This window comes from Ammospiza nelsoni, chromosome 26 (assembly GCF_027579445.1).
Source record: "Ammospiza nelsoni isolate bAmmNel1 chromosome 26, bAmmNel1.pri, whole genome shotgun sequence".
NCBI lineage: Eukaryota > Metazoa > Chordata > Aves > Passeriformes > Passerellidae > Ammospiza > Ammospiza nelsoni.
Genome location: NC_080658.1, coordinates 2,277,007 through 2,292,167, shown reverse-complemented (window position 1 = coordinate 2,292,167; position 15,161 = coordinate 2,277,007). Strand labels below are relative to the sequence as shown.

Sequence of the window (15,161 nt, the reverse complement as noted above, 5' to 3'; positions counted from 1 at the left end):
TTATTTGAAGCCCAGGAGCCGCGCGCCAGCCTTGACCTTCTGAGCCTTCCAGCGGAGCAGGCGGATGGCGCGGAGGCCGAAGCGCAGCACGGCGTCGTACTTGAACACCAGCTGGTAGAAGGCGTCGGTGATGAGGGCGCCGCTGGGGTCGGCGTGTTTGAGGGCGGCCATGGGCGTGTACGCCACGTTGGTCTGGTGCCGGAACGGCGGCCGGGGCGCCTCGATCACCCGCAGGGTGTGCTGCACGTGGGCATGGCATTGTCACCTTCCTGTGCCCACTGCCCCAGCCCACCAGGCCATGGGATTGTCCCCTTCCTGTGCCCCAGACCACCAGGGCATGGGATTGCCACCTTCCTGTGCCCCAGCCCACCAGGGCATGGCATTGTCCCCTTCCTGTGCCCATTGCCCCAGCCCACCAGGCCATGGGATTGTCCCCTTCCTGTGCCCCAGCCCACCAGGGCATGGGATTGTCCCCTTCCTGTGCCCACAGCCCCAGCCCACCAGGGCATGGGATTGTCCCCTTCCTGTGCCCACAGCCCCAGCCCACCACCACTGCCATCCCACCTCTGTCCCCTTTGAACTCTGTCTGCATCACATCCACATCTGCACCTCCATCCCATCCACATCTGCGCCTCCATCCTCATTCATATTCCCATTGCTCCCTTCCCATTCTCCTCCTATCCCCATTCCCATCCCATCTCCTTCTCATTCATTTCCTACCCTCATTCCCAAGCCTTTCCCATCCTATCTCTAATCCATCTCAACCCAACACCATTCCTATCTCATCCCCAACTCCTTCCCATTCTATCCCTATCTTCATCCTATCCTACCCCATCCCATCCTGCCCCTATCTCCATCCCTTCTCATTCCCACTCCATTTCCTCCCATTTCCATCCCCACTTCCTTCCCATCTTATTCCCATCCCATCCACATTCCCATCCCACCACCATTCCTATTCCCATCCCATCCACATTCTCATCCATCCCACCACCATTCCTGTTCCCATTCCCAGCCAGGCTCAGCCCCATCAGGATGGAGCTATCTGGGTGTCAGCTGCCCCACTGCTGGCTGGGCATTGCTGTTCCTTGTCAGGGCTAATTAACAACTCTGTCCAGCCCAGCCCCAGCCCACTGGGACCCCCTGCCCGCCTGTCACCTCTGCAATGTCCTCGGGGGTCTGGCCCAGGCTGGTGAAGACATCCCTGGAGTTCCTCAGGTAGAGCTTGGTGAAGATTTCGGCCGTCTCGGGGTCTGTCCGTGAGTAGTCGGCGCGTTCGGCTTCCTCGTACAGCTTGGTCTCGAATTCCGTCATCACTGGCCCCGGCTCCACCAGGCTGATCCTGCCCAGGGATGTGGCACTGGGCACTGGGCACTGGGCACCCCCAGACCCTGCCCCAAGGCCCCCACACTCACGCCACGTTGAAGCGCAGCGCCTGCACCACCAGGCTCTCGCAGAAACCCTCCACGGCAAACTTGGAGGCCGAGTAGATGTCATTGAAGACAATACCTGCATGGTTGGGGAGCTCCAGTCAGGGCTGGGTGAGGGCTGGTCCCCCCAGAGCACCCCATTTTCCCCTACCCTGCAGGCCCATGATGCTGCTGATGACGACGATGTGGCCCCCGCGGCGTCGCTTCATGTCGGGCAGCACCTCCTTGACCAGGCGGACGAGGCCGAAGAAGTTGGTGTCCATGAGGCTCTGCATGGCTGCCAGGCTCTGGCACTCCAGGGGTCCCGCCATGCCCACCCCGGCATTGCTGACTGTGGGGCAGGGGGCATCAGTGGGCAGGGGCATCCCACACCCTCGGCACGGAGGGTCCCTGATTCATGGGATGTCCTGGGTGTGGAGGCTCCCTGCTGCAGGGTGACCCTGGCATAGAGAGTCTCTTGTGTGTGGGGTCCCTGTGCATGAGGGACCCCTGGCACAGTGCTTGGAGGGTCCCCAGAATGGGATGTCCTGAGTTTGGAGGGTCCCTGGTGCAGAGAATATCCCAGCACAGGGGGTCCATGGTGTGGGGGGTCCCCAGGGCTTGGAGGGTCCCCAGAATGGGATGCCCTGAGTTTGGAGGCACAGGGAATGTCCCAGCATGGAGGGTCCCTGGTGCAGGGTGTCCTCAGAGCTCATAGGGTCTCTGGCACAGGATGTCCTGAGTTTGGAGGGTCCCTGGCACAAGGAATGTGCCAGCACAGAGGGTCCCTGGTGCAGGTGGTCCCCAGTGCTTGGAGGGTCCCCAGAATGGGGTGTCCTGACTTTGGAAGGTCCCTGGTGCAGAGAATATCCCAGCACAGGGGGTCCATGGTGTGGGGGGTCCCCAGGGCTTGGAGGGTCCCCAGAATGGGGTGTCATGAGTTTGGAGGGTCCCTGGCACAGGAAATGTCCCAGCACAGAGGGTCCCTGGTGTGGGGGGTCCCCAATGCTCGGAGGGTCCCCAGAATGGGGCGTCCTGAGTTTGGAAGGTCCCTGGTGCAGAGAATGTCCCAGCACAGAGGGTCCCTGGCACAGTGGGTCCCCAGAGCTCAGAGGGTCCCCAGAATGGGGTGTCCTGAGTTTGGAAGGTCCCTGGTGCAGAGAATGTCCCAGCACTGAGGGTCCCTGGTGCAGGGGGTCCTCAGAGCTCAGAGAGTCCCTGCCACAGGATGTCCTGAGTTTGGAGGGTCCCTGGCACAGGGAATGTCCCAGCACTGAGGGTCCCTGGTGCAGGGGGTCCCTGGCACGGACAGTCCCCGCTGCACAGGGTCAAGCGTCCCTGGCACGGAGGGTCCCAGCCCTGGCAGCACAAATGTCCCTGGCACGGGACAAGCTTGGGATGGGGGGGTCACCGGGCTCACGCAGGGCCGGGAATCCCGGGTCTCACCCAGGATATCGATGTGGCGCCCGGGGATGCTGTCGAGGCAGGCACGGATGGAGCTCTCATCGCACACATCGAGCTGTTTGATCTCCAGCGTCCTGCCCAGCGCCGGCCCCGCCGCCGCCGCCAGCGCCGCGCTCCTGCCCGTGTTCCTCATGGTGGCGATGACTGCGGGCACAGAGGGCTCAGCCCCCGCTGTGGGGTTCGGGGGGTCCCTCCGGGGCTGGGGGGGTCCCTGCGCCCCGCTCACCTCGGAAGCGGCGCTGTTTGTCCCTGGCCAGCCGCACGGCCAGCGCCAGCCCGATGCCCGAGGAGCAGCCGGTGATCAGCACCGTCTTGGGAGCCATGGCACGGCCTCACCCCCCCCTCTCCGAGCCCCAGCCCCCCGCTTTTATAGCGGCTGCCCCCCCCCAAATCCGAGCCCTTAATCCCCCCTGGATAATCGGCCCTGCCGGGGATTTGCGGCGTGGCTGAGCCGCACGTGGTGCCCCGGAGCACAGAGCGGCCTTTGTGTGGCACCCTGGGGACACAGCGGGACATGGGGACGCTGCCAGGCGTGGGAGATGGGGACGCTGCCAGCCGTGTGCCAACGGGGATGGCAAGGAGCGAGGCGGGAGCTCTGCAAAAATAACCTTTATTATTTATCACTGGTATAAAACACGTCCCATTCAACTGGCCTCGTGGAGACGTGGGGGACACGGTGATGGGTGCCCCCCTCACACCCACAGCCCAGGACCCCCTCCTGGGGACCCCAAAACGCGCCCTGGTGTGGGGGCAAGGAGTGCCAGGCCCCGGCAGGGGCACTCGGGGCTGGTGCTGCAGGGCAGAGAGGAGAAAGTGCTTGAGTGTGGGGGTCCTGCTGTGGGCTGTGCCATGCTGGCAGTGCCAGGCTGTGCCAAACCACCCAACTGTGCTAGACTGTGCCATGCTGGTGGTGCTGGACTGTGCCAAACCATCCCACTGGTGCCAAGCTGTGCCAGCAGTGCCAGGCTGTGCTGAGCTGTGCCATGTCAGTGGTGCCCAGCTGTGCCAAACTGTGCAGGTGATGCTGTGCCAAGCCACGCCATATCAGCAGGGCCAATCTGTGCCAAACAACCCCAGCAGTGCCAGGCTGTGCCAGGCTGTTCCGTGCCGGGCTGTGCTGAGCTGTGCTACGAGACTGAACCAGCAGCGCCAGCCTGTGCCAAACCACACTGGCAGTGCCAGGCCGAGCCAAACCCTGCTGTGCTGGTGGTGCCAGGCTGTGCCAAGCCCCCAGGGGCTCAGAGGGCCACGCAGGTGCAGTAGTGGCGCAGCTTGCAGGGCAGGATGCCGCGGTTGATCTGGTGGAACTCCACCAGCTGGATCAGGTCGGCGAAGCGCGTCTGCCCGTCGTCCATGGTGAAGTAAAGCCGTCCCTCCTCCTCGCTCTGCCGGGGGGGGCTGCAGGTCAGGACCCCTGTGCCCGGCCCCCCTGGGCCCCCCCAGCCCCAGGCTGGCACTCACCGGCAGGATGAGGTAGTGCTTGATGCGCTGCAGGTGGCACAGGGACAGCACGAAGCCCTTGGGGTTCCGCTGGCTCTCCCGCACCAGGAACACCCTGCGAGGCACAGAGGTGTCACTGATGGCTGGGGCCAGGTCCCTTGTGCCCTCCCAGTGTCCTCTGTGCCCTCCCAGTGTCCCCTCTGCCCTCACAGTGTCACCCGTTGTTGCCACATTTCACAGAGAAAAGCACGGCACAATTCTTCCCTAAGTTTTCTGAGATTCACATTCTCTGAACATCACAGAAAGGGAAAACACAATTTTCATCATTTGCTGTGCCTGTTTTTGTGCCAAAGTAGAATGCAATATGGAGATTATTCACCCAAAGTGTGGAACTTTTGTTTCCTTGGCCTGTCAGGGCCAGGTGCATATCCCCACATTTCTCTTCACAGAGAAAAGCAAGGCACAATTCTTCCCAAGGATTTCTGAGATTCACATTCTCTGAACATCACAGAAAGGGAAAACACAATTCTTATCTTACTTGCTGTGCCAAAGTAGAATGTAATATGGAAAATATTCACCCAAAGTAAGGATTTTTTGTGTGTCAGGACTGTCACTGACAGTCACAAGATTCTGTGCAGTGTGTGCAGAGTGAGTGCTTGGCAGATTCAGTTTAGATGAAACGTATATAATATAGTATAATAAAGTAATTAATTAAACTTCTGATATCCATGGAGTCAGATGAATCATTCTCTCACCTTCACTGGAGTCACCTTTGATTTACAATAAAAGGGGTCCCACAAACCCCCTGTGAAATCCTGGAGTAGCCCAGCATCCCCTGGCACCCCTGGCAGTCTCTGTGCCCCCCAAACCCTGCAACAACCTGGGACCACTCACCCTCACCCCCACTTATATCCCAGGAGCTGCAAGACCCCATAACCCCCATGCTCCTGAGCCTCCCTGGAGTTCCATGTCCCCCCCAGGGACCCCAAACCCCCCAAACCCAAGGGTGTCCCTTACCCATCCACCAAGCCCTGGCGGCCGATGAGCTGCTGGGTGTCCTCCCTGGAGATCCTGCCGTGGAACCAGGGCTGGGTGCGGTGGATGGCTGTGGGGACAAAGGTGTCACACTTGGGGGGACGCCCTGGACGAGGCAGGGACCCCCCAAAGCGGGCAGTGAGCCCGGCTCTCACCGGCACTGAGCGGGGAGCTGTGGCAGGCGGCGGGCAGGCTGTAGCGGTGCGTCGTCTTCTTCTGGGCACACAAGGACACCAGGGGACGTTGGGGTGGGCTCAGGGGGGCTCCCCCCGACTCCCCAGCACCCCCACTCACCCTCCAGGCCTGGGCCTCCTCCAGGGCCACGCTCAGCACCTCGTTGGGGTTCTCAATCACCCGGCCCGTGCACCCCGAGAAGTCCATGGCCACCAGGGCGTTGTCCGAGACGCTGCGCTGTGGGGACAGGGGGGTCACCAGAGGGTCCCCAGGGGCTGTGGGGGACAGGGGGGTCACCAGAGGGTCCCCAGGGGCTGTGGGGGACAGGGGACACTCAGCAGGGCTGTAGGGGACAAGGGACACTCACCAGGGGCGTGGGGCCGACCCAGGGCGGTTGGCTCAGCCGTGCCTGTGCTTGCTGGTAGTTTCTGTAGAGCTGCATCCCGTACTGGGGGGAACAGCTCTGTCAGCTGGGGGGGCCCTGCTGTGGAGTGGGGGAGCACCCAGGGACCTCCACAGCCCCCCAGGGACACCCAGGGATACCCAGTGCAGGGGTAGAGAGCTCTACACCCACTCCTCGTGGGCACAGGGACACCCACCCTGAAGCATTTGCACTGGCATGGGGTCATCCCTCCAGCATCCTTCTAGAAACATCCACATTCCCCCCTTGTACCTCTCCAGTATCCCCCAAGCATCCCCCCCATCATCCCTCCAGCACTGTCAGATTAATCCCTTTTCTGACCCAGAGATGGGGCAACTGAGGGGTGTTTTAAAAACTTTCATTCTATTTTCAGTCTTGTGTGAAGGGTGAGGCAACACAGAAGTTATAATTCCATATATATTCCATATATACCATCACAATCAGGAGCCAATTATTTCCTAATTACAATACACTATAAGTGCTTTTTGGGATGTCCTGAGTTTTGTCACACCATGCTGTGTGACAAAATGCCTTAAATGCCTTAAAGTCAATTATCTAAAATTACCCCTTGTGGCTCCTACTGCAATGAATCTTTCATAGTCCTATTTCTCTAAAGTATCTGGTCTCATTTGCAAGGCCACCTTTTGAAATTTTTTCCCTAGTTCTTTTTCTGTCTGTCCTATTCCATGGCATTTTGAAATTTTGAAATTTTTTTCTGTCTGTCCTATTCCATGGCATTCTAAGTTTTGAAATTTTGATTTTTTTTTTCCCCCTAGTTCTTTTTCTGTCTGTCTTATTCCATGGCATGCTAAGTTTTGAGATTTTGAATTTTTTTCCTAGTTCTTTTTCTCTCTGTCCTATTCCATGGCTTTCTAAGTTTCGATATTTTTTTTTCCTAGTTCTTTGTCTGTCTGTTCTTTTCCATGGACATTCTAAGTTTTGAAATTTTGAATTTTTTTTCCTAGTTCTTTTTCTCTCTGTCCTATTCCAAGTCAGCATTTCTCATCTCCATGTTCGCACACAGATGCACACTGCATGAGCTTTCTACCACATCCCCACCCCGGTATTCCTCCAGAACGCCCCCAAAATCCCTCCAGCATCCTTCCAAAATCCATCCAGCACCCCTCTGGCACCATCCCAGCCGGCAGGGGACTGGAACTCACCTTGAAGAGGCGGAACGCCGCCATCCAGCAGCTGCGGCTCTGCTCATCCTCGCTGCAGAGCAGCTTCAGACCCTTCACTCCGCCCCGAACCTTGTGGGGCTGCGGGAAATCGGAGCCGTCACGGGGCAGCCCCGGATGGCTCCGAGGAGGGGACAGGGGGAGGGACATCCCCAGGCAGGGACATCCCCACCTGTGACACTGCTCACAGGGGTCCCAGGGTGAGGGGAGAGACGAGGATCTGACTCCGTGTTTCAGAAGGTTTTGATATATATGATATTATATATTATATATATGATATTAAAACTATATTTTAGTTTTAATGATATATCTTATTATATATATTACATTAAACTATATATTATATATTTTATATACTATATAATATATACTATATTTTATATAGTATATAGTATATAGTATATACCATATAGTATATAGTATATAGTATATACCATATAGTATATACCATATAGTATATAGTATATAGTATATAGTATATATACGAATTATGTATTATTATATATTTTATCTATAATATTTCTCATATATTATATATGTTATATACATTATATATATTATATTAAACTATACATATGATATATATAATATTAAAACTATACTAAAGGAATTGTTTTAATTATATGTATTAGGATATATATCTGTATATATATCTGTATATATATCTGTATATATATCTGTATATATAGATATATATAATTAAAACTAAAGGGATCGTTTTAATGATATATTATTATATATATTCTATTAAAACTATACTAAAGGAGTAGTTTTAATGATATATATTCGGATATATACCTGTATATATATCTTAATATATATTTATATTATAATATATATAATCAAAATTAAAGGAATCGTTTTAATGATATATATTATGATACATATGATATTAAAACTATACTAAATGAATAGTTTTAATGACATATATTATGATACTTATTGTATTAAAACTATGCTAAAGGAATAGTTTTAATGATATATATTATGATATATATGATATTAAAACGATACTAAAGGAATAGAAGAAATTATTTCATCAGAAGGTTGGCTAAGAATAGAAAAAGAAAGAATGATAACAAAGGTTTGTTTTGAGTTTTGAGAGTCTGAGCCAGCTGACTGTGATTGGCCATTAATTAGAAACAACCACATGAGACCAATCACAGATGCACCTGTTGCATCCCACAGCAGCAGATAATCAATGTTTACATTTTATTCCTGAGGCCTCTCAGCTTCTCAGGAGGAAAAATCCTAAGGAAAGGGTTTTTCATAAAAGTTGTCTGTGGTACCCACCTTGATGCAGAAGCCGAACTCGGTGGGAGTCCCGTAGAGCTTCTTGCCCTGCGTCACGTAGTAGATGTTGGACTCGGTGAGGTCGGCGAAGTACTGGAGGTGCCGGGGGTCCTGGGGGGTTTGGGGTGTCAGAGCTGGCCTTGCTGGACCCCCTGACCATGTCCCCCTTCCCCAGGACCCCCTGGCCTCACCTTGGAGGTGCCCTTGGTGGAGTAGTAGAGCCCCGAGCGGCGCAGGGAGAAGTGGAAATGCTTCCAGACCTTGCGCCCGGCCTCCCGCAGGTGCAGGAAACCCTGGACCTCAGGGCAGCTCCCAGAGTTGAGGAAATTCTGGGGGGACACAAGGGCTGAGGGGCACAGCGGGGTCCCCAGGGCACGGCAGGGTGCCCAGGGCACGGCTGGGCGCGGTGCCCCGTACCTGGATGAGCTCGGAGTGCGCCATGCTCTTGTTGGCCTCCAGGCAGCTGGACACCATCACCTCGGGGAACAGCAGCTGCTGGGGGACACAGGCTCAGCAGAGACCCCTCGGGGTGCCCAAAGGGGGGGTCCAGAGGGTGCCCACCTACCGTGCTGCTCTTGAAGAGCTCGTACTTGGCGAAGTTCTTGCGGAACACGAAGCGGCTGTCGGCGCCCGGGGCCCAGGAGCTCTGCACCTCCACCACAGACTCGTGGTCCTCCAGGCAGCGCTCTGGGGGGGACAGGGGGGTGGTGGGGAGTCCCACGGGGTCAGCAGGGTGGTGGGGGGGTACCAGGGATTGAGCCCTTTTCTGACCCAGAGATGGGGTAACTCAGAGGTGTTTTAAAAACTTCTATTCTGTTTTCAGTCTCATGTGAAGGGTGAGATGTTATAATTCACACCACCACAATCAGCAGCCAATTATTTCCTAATTACAATATATTATAAGTGTTTTTTGGCCTATCAGCTTTTGTAACACCATGCTGTAAATGCCTTAAAGCCAATCTTCTAAAATTACCCCTCATGGCTCCTACTGCAATGCATCCTTCACAGTTCTATTTCTCCAAAGTATCCAGTCTTATTTGCAAGGCCACCTTTTGAAACTTTTTTCCTAGCTCTATTTTCCCCCAGCAATCTCTGTACTATTCCATGGCATTTCTAAGTCATTTCTAAGTGTCCCCAGGTGTCACAGACACATTTTATGAAAAATCCTTTCCTTAGGATTTTTTCTCCTGAGAAGCTGAGAGGCCTCAGAAACGAAATGTAAACAATGATTATCTGCTGCTGTGGAATGCAACAGGTGCATCTGTGATTGGTCCATGTTGGTTTTTTTTAATTGATGGCAAATCACAGTCCTGCTGTCTTGGACTCTCTGGTCAGTCACAAGATTTTGTCTTTCTTTTCCCTTTTCCCTTTTTCCCTTTCCTTTCCTCTTTCCTTTCCTTTCCTTTCCTTTCCCTTTCCCTTTCCCTTTCCTTCCCCTTCCCCTTCCCCCTTCCCCTTTCCCCCTTCCCCTTCCCCTTCTGATGAATCCTTTCTCTATTCTTACACTAATAGAGTACTCCATTCTCTATTCTTAGTATAGCTTCAATATATCATTTTCTTTTAATATAACATATATATCACAAAACAATAAATCAGCCTTCTGTCAGAGTCAAGATTCTCATCATCTCTTCCCTCCTCCTGGGACCCCTGAGAGCTCCACCACCGCCAGGGCTGCTCACCCAGTGCCAGGTGCTGGTGCAGCTCCACCAGGGCCCAGCTGTGGTCGTGCAGTGCCCGCGTCCTGCGCACCAGGGTCTCGCAGAGCTGCCGCGCCGTGGTGCCCGCCGAGGCCTCCAGGGAGCGGCAGGCGCCGTCCTCACCGAACACCTTCACCACCTGCGAGGGGCACAGGGGCTGCCAGGGACCCCCCGGAACCAGGGGAGCACAGGTGGGATCATTCCACCCACCTCCTGCTCCCCAGATCGTGTGGGGGGTGGTTCCTATCACAGGGATGGGATCCCCCCTCCCCAAAGTCTTGATTCATTTGGGAGAGGTGGTTCCTGTCCCAGGGATGGAATCCCTCCTTCCCAGAACCTTGATTCATGTGGGAGATGAAGGCTGAGGTCCCCCTTTTCAGCTCTTTGGTTCATTTGAGAGATGGTTCCTGTCCCAAGGATGGGATCCCCCCTTCCCAGCCCTTTGATTTTTTTGGGAGGTGGTTCCAGGGATAGAATCCCTCCTTCCCAGCCCCTTGATTCATTTGGGAGGTTGTTCCTGTCCCAGGGATGGAATCCCTCCTTCCCAGAACCTTGATTCATGTGGGAGATGAAGGCTGAGGTCCCCCTTTTCAGCTCTTTGATTCATTTGAGAGGTGGTTCCTGTCCTAAGGATGGGATCTCCCCTTCCCAGCCCCATGATTTATTTGGGAGGTGGTTCCAGGGATAGAATCCCTCCTTCCCAGCCCTTGATTCATTTGGGAGGTTGTTCCTGTCCCAGGGATGGAATCCCTCCTTCCCAGAACCTTGATTCATGTGGGAGATGAAGGCTGAGGTCCCCCTTTCCAGCCCTTTGATTCATTTGAGAGGTGGTTCCTGTCCCAAGGATGGAATCCCCCCTTCCCAGCCCCATGATTTATTTGGGAGGTGGTCCCAGGGATAGAATCCCCCCTTCCCAGCCCCCTGACTCATCTGGGAGGTGGTTCCTGTCCCAAGGATGGGATCCCCCATTCCCAGAGCCTTGACTCTTGCAGGAGGCGGTTCCAGGGATGGAATCCCCCCTTTCTCAGCCCTTTCATTCATGTAGAAGGTGGTTCCTGTCCCAAGGATGGGATCCCCCCTTCCCAGCCCTTTGATTTTTTTGGGAGGTGGTCCCAGGGATGGAATCCCTCCTTTCCAGATCCTTGATTCATTTGGGAGGTGGTTCCTGTCCCAGGAATGGAATCCCTGCTTTGGAATCCCTGCTTCCCAGAGCCTTGACTTATTTGGGAGGTGGTTCCTGTCCCAAGGATGGGATTCCCCCTTCCCAGCCCCTTGACTTATTTGGGAGGTGGTCCCAGGGATGGAATCCCTCCTTTCCAGATCCTTGACCCTTGCAGGAGGTGGTCCCAGGGATGGGATCCCCCCTTTCCAGCCCTTAATTCATGTGGAACGTGGTTCCTATCCCAGGAATGGGATCCCCATTCCCAGAGCCTTGACTCTTGCAGGAGGTGGTTCCAGGGATGGAATCCCCCCTTTCTCGGCCCCTTCATTCATGTAGAAGGTGGTTCCTGTCCCAAGGATGGGATCCCCCCTTCCCAGCCCCTTGATTAATTTGGGAAATGTTTCCTTCCCCAGGGTTGAAGTCCCCCTTCCCAGCCCTTTGATTTTTTTGGGAGGTGGTTCCTGTCCCAGGGATGGAATCCCTCCTTCCCAGCCCCCTGACTCTCACCTCACCTGGGGGGTGCCCCAAGAACCCCCTCCCCAGCCCATCCCCATCCCCTGACTCACGTGGGGGGTGCCCTCTCGGGGGGGTCCCTGTCCCAGGGTGGGGCTGCTCAGGATGGGGGAGTTGGAGGGGCTGCACAGCTCGGGGAAGGGGTTGGGGATGCTGGGCAGCGACGACGCCCGCGGCTCCTCCTGTGGCGGCTGCCGGCTGCAGGAAGGGATAGAGGGTGAGCTCTACACCCCCTGTGACCCCCCCCTGAACCCCCCTTTAACCTCCCCGACCCCCCCGGGCCTCACCCACCTGCTGCCGTGGATGAAGAGGGGCTGGGAGCGCCGGAGCTCGCCCCCATCGCGCTCTGCAGGACCCCCCTCCTGCTCGGGGGGCTCCCAGAGGCCGCTCTGCTGAGCCCCCCCCTCCATGGCATCATCTGTGGGGGCAGACAGGGCACATTTGGGGGGTCGTGGCCAGGTGTGGGCAGCCCCCAGGTGGGCTCCTGGCACCCACCCAGGGGTGTTTCCCTGCCCAGACACGCAGGACCCCAGCCCTGGGTGGGATCTGGGACACCAAGGGGGTGTCCCTGTCCCCCCGGTCCTGTGGGGGTGCTGGGGGCTGGAGCACAGCCCTGACGGTGAGCACAGCCCCTGGCGAGACCCCCAGAATGCCCCCACAGCACCGAGGGGCTGGGAGCGCTGGGGGATGCTGGGCTGAGCTGTGCCAGGCTGAGCTGTGCCAGGCTGAGCCGTGCCAGGCCGAGCTTTGCCAGGCTGAGCCGTGCCAGGCCTAGCCATGCCAGGCTCAGCCGTGTCCCTGAGCTTTACCAGGCTGAGCTTTGCCAGGATGGGCTTTGCCAGCAGTGAGCAGAGGAGGAAGCCAAGCTTTGCCAGGCTCTTTACCAGGCCGAGCTTTGCCAGGCCGAGCTTTGCCAGGCTGAGCCTTACCAGGCCGAGCCGTGCCAGGCCGAGCTTTACCAGGCCGGGCTTTGCCAGGCCAAGCCGTGCCAGGCCGAGCTGTGCCAGGCCGAGCTTTACCAGGCCGAGCTTTACCAGGCCGAGCCGTGCCAGGCTGAGCCGTGCCAGGCCGAGCCATGCCAGGCCGAGCCATGCCAGGCCGAGCTTTACCAGGCCGAGCTTTACCAGGCCGAGCCGTGCCAGGCGAGCCGTGCCAGACCGAGCTTTACCAGGCCGAGCCGTGCCAGGCCGAGCCGTGCCAGGCCGAGCCATGCCAGGCGAGCCGTGCCAGGCCGAGCCGCGGCGGCGCCGAGCAGAGCAGGAATCCGAGCGTGGCGGCGGCGGCGCCTCAGCCCCAAACTCCCCTCGGGTCCGGCCAAACCGGTCCCGCAGCCGCTCCCAGCTCCAGCTCACCGCGCTGGCATCCGGGCCCCGGAGCCGGGGGCGAGGGAGCCGCCGTGGGAACGGCCGCCAGCCCCCGCCGTGTCCCCACCCACGCCCGGTGCCACCCGTGCCACCCGGGCACCGGCACCGGCCCCGGGATGTGGCCCCGGGGTGTCCCGCGGCCCCCCCAGCACGTGGCGCACGGAGCACACACGTGGCGCCCACGGTGGCATCGGCGGTGGCGCTCGGTGGCACTCAGGTGGCACTTGGTGGCCGCGGGACACGGCGTTAATCATTGCCCGCTGCCCGTCCCTGCTGCCGCCTCTCGGGGTCCAAGTCCGTGCTTGGCAGGGCTGATGTCACTCCCGTGTCATCCCTGTGTCCCTGCCGTGTCCCTGTCCCTGTGCCCACCGTGTCCCTGTCCCCATCCCTCTGCTCCATCCCTGCTCCCGGTGTCCCCTCCCTGGCGGTGCCCGGGGTGATTTGGGGACACGGGGACAGCCAGGGGACACAGCAGGGGACACACGGAGGGGAGGATGTGACAGACAGGGCCCTGGCAGCGGGGACACCGCCCTGGCACCACCCCCGTGGTGGCCTCGGGTCACCCCGGTGTGAGCCCTGGGCTGGTGGCAGTGGCGGTGGCAGGGTGGGGACAAACAGGGGACCAAACGGGGCATTGGGCAAAGGGACAGGGACACTGGGGTTATGAGGAGGGGGGCTGGAGGGGGTCAGGAGCACCAGGATGGGTGTGGGACAAGCAGGGGACATGGGGGACATCAGGGTATGGAGTGGGGGACTGGGGTGGGCCAGGGGCACCAGGGGACAAAGAGGGGACACAGGGGACATCGGGGTTGTGGTGTTATGGACCAGAGGGGCTCAGGACCACCAGGATGGGTGTGGGACAAGCAGGGGACACAGGGAGGGACTGGAGGGGTTCAGGAGCATCAGGGGACAATCAGGGGACACAGGGGACATCAGGGTTATGGGGTGAGGGACTGGAGGGGCTCAGGAGCACCGGGATGGGCCCCAGGGCCACCAGGGTTGTGGAGCAGAGGGTCCAGGGCCACCAGATTGAGGGTCCCAGAGCAACAGAGATGAGGTACAGGATCCCAGAGCCACCAGGGTGAAGGGACAGGATCCTAAAGCCACCAGGGTGAGGGGATGGGATCCCAGAGCCAGCAGGGCTGAGGAGTGGAGTCACAGGGACACCAAGACAAGGGACAGGATCCCAGAGCCACCAGGGTGAGGGAACAGGATTCCAGGGCCACCATGGTGAGGGGACGGGATTCCAGAGCCAGCAGGATGAGGGGATGGGATCCCAGAGCCACCAGGACCCAGGGACAGGATCCTAAAGCCACCAGGACCCAGGGACAGGATCCCAAAGCCACCAGGGTGAGGGGATGGGATCCCAGGGCCACCAAAGCTGAGGGACAGGATCCCAGAGCCACCAGGACAAAGGGATGGGATTCCAGGGCCACCAAGGTGAGGAGATGGGATCCTAAAGCCGTCAGGACCGAGGGACAGGATCCTAAAGCCGTCAGGGCCGAGGGACAGGATCCCAAAGCCACCAGGGTGAGGGGATGGGATCCCAGGGCCACCAGAGCTGAGGGACAGGATCCCAGAGCCACCAGGACCCAGGGACAGGATCCCAAAGCCACCAGGGCTGAGGGACAGGATCCCAGAGCCACCAGGACAAGGGACAGCGTGCCGGCACCACCAGGATGAAGAACAGGAGCCCAGCTGTGGGTGGGGGTGCCGAGTTTGGGGGTGAGGAGCTCCCCAGGGCACAGAGCAGGCACGGCGGGATGGCGGAGGACGAGGAAGAGCCGGGAGGAAGGCGGGAAGGAGCGAGGGGAGGCTGCGGGCTCAGCCGGAGCTGCGGGCTCGCTCCCGACGGGACAGAACCGACACCCCGGGATGGGCAGCGATCCCCCCCAGCCCCGGGAGCCCCCGGGAGCCGCCGGAACCGGCCCCGCTCGTACCTGCAGCTCCCGCCGCGTCCCGGCCCCGGCCCCGTCCCGCCGGACCAGGGATTCCTGTTCTGCCCGCCTTT

At 57.8% G+C, this 15,161-nt stretch overlaps 2 protein-coding genes across 2 annotated transcripts; both read right to left on the bottom strand.

Annotated features, from left to right (window-relative positions):
• RDH8 (retinol dehydrogenase 8) lies at nt 1-3,193 on the bottom strand. Its single transcript, XM_059489444.1, has 6 exons — nt 3,097-3,193; nt 2,853-3,014; nt 1,579-1,758; nt 1,413-1,506; nt 1,156-1,339; nt 1-240 (listed from the first exon to the last, which is right to left on the bottom strand). Exons 1-6 carry the CDS (start codon nt 3,191-3,193, stop codon nt 1-3), a joined length of 957 nt encoding a protein of 318 aa, XP_059345427.1.
• A 306-nt stretch (nt 3,194-3,499) lies between these two features.
• GRB7 (growth factor receptor bound protein 7) lies at nt 3,500-15,139 on the bottom strand. Its single transcript, XM_059489371.1, has 15 exons — nt 15,091-15,139; nt 12,078-12,204; nt 11,840-11,984; nt 10,094-10,250; nt 8,980-9,101; nt 8,832-8,909; nt 8,606-8,743; nt 8,415-8,525; nt 7,104-7,202; nt 5,887-5,967; nt 5,640-5,756; nt 5,501-5,561; nt 5,328-5,415; nt 4,332-4,425; nt 3,500-4,255 (listed from the first exon to the last, which is right to left on the bottom strand). Exons 2-15 carry the CDS (start codon nt 12,194-12,196, stop codon nt 4,109-4,111), a joined length of 1,557 nt encoding a protein of 518 aa, XP_059345354.1. The 5' UTR covers nt 12,197-12,204; nt 15,091-15,139; the 3' UTR covers nt 3,500-4,108.
• Nucleotides 15,140-15,161: the final 22 nt, after the last annotated feature.